Raw genomic sequence first — 6,000 nt, forward strand, 5'->3', positions numbered from 1 at the left:
TTTTTCTTTCTTTCCAAAACATAAGGATAGCATTGAATAAAACCTCATTTTCTATCAACACTACATTACTGTATCTTATTGTTGGTCTTTATATTGATACTTGGAGGGCGAACCACTTGTTTGTGCTTGCTGGAAAAAAGTTTGAGAAGCACTGGCGAATCTTATCGACTCGCTACGCAGGATAGCAACTTTGGACCCGCCTTGCACAACGCCCCTTGGACCCAAAATTTACCGATAAAGCCACATTTCCACGTAGCCCACATCATCATGGCAGCACTGGCTCGCGCTGTGGTCTCGGTCCAGTGGCTAGCAGACGCGACCCGAAAAGGCCTCGTGGGTTCCAAGATTCGGGTCCTGGACGCGTCATGGCACCTACCGATAACCAAACGGGACCCGAAAGCGGAGTTCGTGGAAAGGCACATTGCGGGCTCTTCCTTCTTTGACATAGTCGAGTGCAGTGACCAGAGTTCACCTTACTGCCACACGCTCCCCACGAGCAGCCACTTTTCACGCTACGTGGGCGAGCTGGGCATCGGCAACGACACGCACGTGGTGGTGTACGACACGCACGAGTTTGGCTTGTACACCGCACCACGAGTCTGGTGGATGTTCCGACTGTTTGGTCACAGCTCGGTGTCGGTGCTGGATGGAGGCATGAAGAACTGGTTGGCCGAAGGGCGTCCCGTGACGTCAGAGCAAGTGAAGCCGGAGTGCAAGGACTTCAAGGTGACCACGAACACCGCGTGGGTGAAGACATATGAGGATGTGCTGGAGAACATCAGCACCAAGAAGATCCAAGTGGTGGACACCAGGCCAGCCGGCAGGTACAGGGGGATCGAACCGGAGCCAATAGAGAGTAAGCAGGCTTTTGCAAGAGGCTGCAAATGTGTTTGAGTGGGGGCCAAGTTGACATTGGGGGGGGGGGGAATGTTTCTCATTAAAAACAAACAAAAAAAAACGTTTTATATAGATGTGGTGCAGTTAGAATTAACAGCACCGCTCAGGGCAGCATTTTTCATACGGACCAGGAGGTGGCGATATGCACTGTTCAATGTTTAAACCTATTCATAATAAAAGGGTTTATTTACTTTTGTAGTGAAGCATATGTGATCAAAACTGATCTGTTATCACTTAGGTGTTGGTCGAGCCCCGCTTTCCACACGCTACACTGTCGCCATCTCCTGGACAGTACGAGAAATGTTGTCCGTGACAACTTCCGGGAATCGAAAACAAATATACGAGCCGTATTTCGGTTTGTGTTTCGTTCTATATTCTATTTTCGTTTTTCAATTAAAAAATCAAAATCAAACTGTTTTTAGACTTTTCCTTACCCGTTCAAGACAACAAACATGCTGTATTTCAATTTAGTTATTTCGATATTAAAATGAAAATCAAATAACCAGTCGTTTTTCTATTTTTAAAATTTGTTTTCAAACCTATTAACCAAATGTAACCAAAATTCCGTTCTTAAATTTCCAAGTTTTTAACTAAAAACGGGGGATGGATCGTTCCCATTAAAACGAGACAACAACACTGCCTCTTAGCGGACAGAGGAGGAATAGCCTCCTAATGAGAATGTTTCTTGTTAGGACGAGAAAACTCAAATTTACGTATGCACGAATAGTACTATAGATTTACACTTGTCTTAATTGCCTTCCCTGCTCAATTCTTTATTTTATTCTTATATAACAGGTACGCTACCTGGCCACTTTCCCGGTGCAGTCAACTTGCCGTTTACTTCCTTCCTGGGGTCCTCTGGAAAGTTTTTGCCTCATGAGGACCTGTCTGGACGATTCCGAGAAGCCAAGCTCAGATTGGACCAGCCACTGTGGGCCACCTGCTCCTGTGGCGTGACGGCGTGCTTTGCTGTTCTGGTTGCTCAGCTGCTCGGACACCCGGGCGTGTGCGTTTATGACGGCTCCTGGTCTGAGTGGTTTCAAAAAGCATCTCCTGAAAACATCATCTCAGAGGGAGAGGGAAAAAAGATGTGAGGCAGTCGACCAGGTCAGACGAGGCTGGAGTCATTGAGAACAGACTATAGATTTATCTGTTACAAGTGAATTAAACATTTGTGTTGAAATTGCATTGACCATTGTTACAGTTTGCAGAAACATGCAAAAGGGCAGACTAGAGTAAACATTACAGTACAATAAATGTTTATGGTGTGAAACAATCTTTCATGCTTTGAAGCACAATGAGTTGCCTTGTGTATAAAATGTGCTCTATAAAGTTACCTTGCTTTTCTTTGTCTTTGTATAAATCAGGCATGAAATGTATTCTGTTTTTTTTTTTTTTTTAGTTTTCTTTGGGATTCAATTTAAACTGTCATGCTCATTCGTCATTCTCATTATTCATTAAACAATTCAGAAAGTAAAATGAGTAATAATTGTTTGAGAAACGGGGTAACATGAACCAGAGAGAATTAAAGGCAATTGACATTTGGAAAACATGTGTGCAGAGAAGCTTTTATAATTTTATATAATAAAAAAATATATAAATAAAAAAAATACTACTTTTGCACTTGAGCACATTTCAATCTGTGCTTTTTTTTTTAAACTGAAGTAAAAAAGTTGAATCAGTACTTCTATTGTTTTTAGCCAAGTCTCAACATTTTTTTCCCCAGTTCCCCGTGTTTCGATAAACATACAATTATGCCCACAATTATTTATAGTCTGGCTAAATTTTGAGTCGTGTCAAAAGTCTGCAACAAAACATTCAATTTACTTTTTGAAAAGCATTCATATACCTTCTAATTTTAACTACCCCAATCATTCTAAAGTTCCTGGGTAACTTCAAATATAATCAAGTGCATTCCAATTTGCTACACATTTAGAACATTGCACAAGGCCATTTTGAGAATATACTTGTGGACATTTTTTTTTTTTTTTTTTTTTGCAATGTTAAAAATGATGAGATTGTAACAATTTCTTTTTTCTCCTAAAATGAGATCTTGAGTACAACAAAAGCAAACAAATGCTCGAAAATAAACTGCCTGATAAGGATTAAAATGCAATATTGTGTATTTCCATTCCAGGATGGATTATGAGAAGCGGGTTAGGGCCTAAAACAAGAAATTTTGCTCCCATATAAATCTGATAGGACAGTCTCACTTGATATAATCTGAACGACCACTCCAACAAGGATACATTTTTCTGTACATTTAACCCCAGCACTAATATTGCTTGTAAACGCAACAGTTGCTCGCCTTCGTTCAGCCACAATGAGGAGGGAAGCGTTAGATAAACAAGGTTGCTTTATTCATCCAGTGTCCAATTTCTCCGCAAAATATCTCAACACACTTTTGGGAATAAGCAAAAATACATAAGTGCGTTTGGCGTAATGATCAGTAAAAAAAAATAAAATAATAATGTTTTTTAACTGAGTTGTTTTTGGACCGAAGGTGAAATGTTCTTATTTGTCAAGTGTGTGACATTCGTAGGAAATATAACACCTTTTTCTTCGCTTTGCCTCTCGTGTGGTTTCGTATGACCTCAATGGGCTGCGGACTGCAGAAAACAAGGTAAATGGAAGTAAAAAATGTTTTGTTTGTGGGCGTTGGGGTAAGAGAATGAGTGTTTTTTTTTTTTTTGTATTTTGTGTATCAATAAAAGAAACTGAGGTGTCTCCACTGGTACCACCTCACTATGCAACTCCAGGATCAGCCGTCGTCCATCCCAGCAGTTATCGCTGACATTTCGAACAACCGATGATTTTCTTTGCATTAAATAATCTTAATTAAATTTTTTTTTTAAAAAGTCTGACATAATATCATTATGTAAGATTTTGTTCAAGTTGAGTTAGTTATAAGACTGAAAGTGCCTCTGTCATTGCCAAGGCAACCCAATAAATCAGTTGCAGTATATTATTTGCAGGAGTCTTTTTCATACATCATTTTTCTCGCGTTGGGGGGGAGGGGGTGAGGTCTTGTTTCCAAGTGTGGTTTTTGCAAGAAGTTTTGCTATCAACAAGGGGATGATGATTTTGAAGGTTATTTGTTGTAAATATAGCCCATGAAAATGGGATGTCAATCTTCCCAAAACACTAAAAAAAAATTAAAAAAAATCAACAATGAAATGATTTATTTGAATTTACAGCCCATATGATCCACAAATATGTGCCATAACTAATTATGTTTTTTTTTTTGTGTGTGATGCATATGGGCTGCCGTGTGGAGGTTTTAGCGTAACCACAGAAACTCTTTCATCGTTACAACCTGCTGCTCTTCTTGTCAAGACAGAAATGTGACGCCGATTCAGCTTCTATGAAGAGTTTTCAGACCTCTCTAGTGTACTGTCAAGCATGAAGCCAAATGAATCCAAATGACAATGGATTTCCCCTGATTTGCATATTCACGTGGTTCAAACAGTGACATGAGATTCACATTACCGCCAATCTTTGTTAAAAAAAAAAAAAATCACATCACATGAAATAAAAGTATTATTTTGACTTCATGGTCACTGTGAGGGCCAGTCAAAGACTTCGAGTGGGACAAATGTGGCCCCCGGACCATACTTTGCCCAAATCTTCTCTACCGAGCTCTGTCTTGTCAATGTCTGAGCACCACTTGTGGTCTCAAGCTTGCTCACACTGTCGCACTCAAACACGCCTCGACCGACCTCGAAAGTGTCGTATGACCTCACGCACCGCTTTTCCACCTCCACCTCCTCTAACCCTCGCCTGCTCTGCCTCCCTCGGCTCGCCGACACCCGAGTGACTGCAGCAAGCAGGGCGGCGGGGGTGTTAGGGGTGCAGTCGACTTCTGGCCCGCAGCGGTCGTTAGCAATAAGATGCAATAGCTTGTATGCATGAGTACGTTGTGGTTTTTAATGCTGCATGTTGTTACTCAACAACCTTTTGTTGAACTTCACGACGGCAACAAAACGTTCCCATGAAACTGTCTTTGTGCTACTGTCTATTTAACTGGATTTTTATTTTTTTTATTTTTATGACCGCGGAATCCCTTGAACAATATGATTATTGTTGTGGTGGTTGTTTTGCAGGCCTGCACAACTGAACTGCATCACGCCCGGGAGAAGTTTCTTATGTTGCTTAAGTCGGTAGCCGAAATATTAGAGACCGCTTTTCGAAAGTCAACCACGCTGAACGCGTTGATTTTAAGAGTAATACCGGTAGTAGAAATCTCAATTCCAATGAAGTTGGGAGCTTTTATAATGTACATAAAATGTGCATTAAATGTGCAATGTACATTCAACCGATATTTAATTGAATACACTAGAAAGACAAAATATTTAATTTTCAAACAGTTCCATTTGATGGCCGCAAGCTGTTTCGAAAAAGGTGGGAAAAGGGCAACACGAGACTGTGAAAGTTGTGGAATGGTGACAAAACACCTGTTTGGAACACTCCGGGTTAATTGGAGGCAGGCGAGTGTCATGATTGGGTATAAAAGATGCAAGGCTGGCGAAAGGCTCACCATTTTTTACATGAGCAAACAGTCCAACAACAAGTTCATTAGTTTGAATATAGATTGAAAAGGGTGTGGGAATCTTTGTTGTGTTAATTCATCCTATTAACAAAATAGAAATCTAAAAATCTAACTATAGTAGCCTATAACGATCAATCAGTATTTGAGAACTTTCAGCTGAACTCTCAATTCTAGATAACCACAATAACTGGAAGCTGTTTGAAGATTTGAAAACTGGAGTCATATTTTAGATAAGAAGAAAATACTGGTCATCCAGCTCCAAACTTTGAAACGGTGCGTCTTAGCTATAATCATCTCGTCTAAAATGCGTACGTTTTCATATTTTTAGCACAACTGTGGAAAATAACGAACAGAAGAGGTCGAAGCAATGATCCCTGGGGGATCCCATCAGTCCCGTTCATAAATTCCGATTGTGACTCTGTGACCCCTCGAGCATAACGAGCTCCGTTGACTCTCCCGAGACGTTGGATGACCTTTTGAGCAAGAAGACACTCTCCAACAGTCTTTTCCTGCCACCAGAGTGTTTGATTGGTGGTCTCGGGTGCACCTGTAGC

General features: G+C 40.7%; 1 protein-coding gene across 1 annotated transcript; it reads left to right on the plus strand.

The window, feature by feature from the left end:
• The first annotated feature begins 231 nt into the window (after window positions 1-231).
• Window positions 232-2,489, plus strand: LOC148322527 (3-mercaptopyruvate sulfurtransferase-like). Its single transcript, XM_088316002.1, has 2 exons — window positions 232-856; window positions 1,693-2,489. Exons 1-2 carry the CDS (start codon window positions 268-270, stop codon window positions 1,989-1,991), a joined length of 888 nt encoding a protein of 295 aa, XP_088172128.1. The 5' UTR covers window positions 232-267; the 3' UTR covers window positions 1,992-2,489.
• Window positions 2,490-6,000: the final 3,511 nt, after the last annotated feature.

This window comes from Idiotropiscis lumnitzeri, chromosome 15, assembly GCF_059441095.1.
Source record: "Idiotropiscis lumnitzeri isolate Australia: NSW breed Sydney's pygmy pipehorse chromosome 15, RoL_Ilum_1.0, whole genome shotgun sequence".
NCBI lineage: Eukaryota > Metazoa > Chordata > Actinopteri > Syngnathiformes > Syngnathidae > Idiotropiscis > Idiotropiscis lumnitzeri.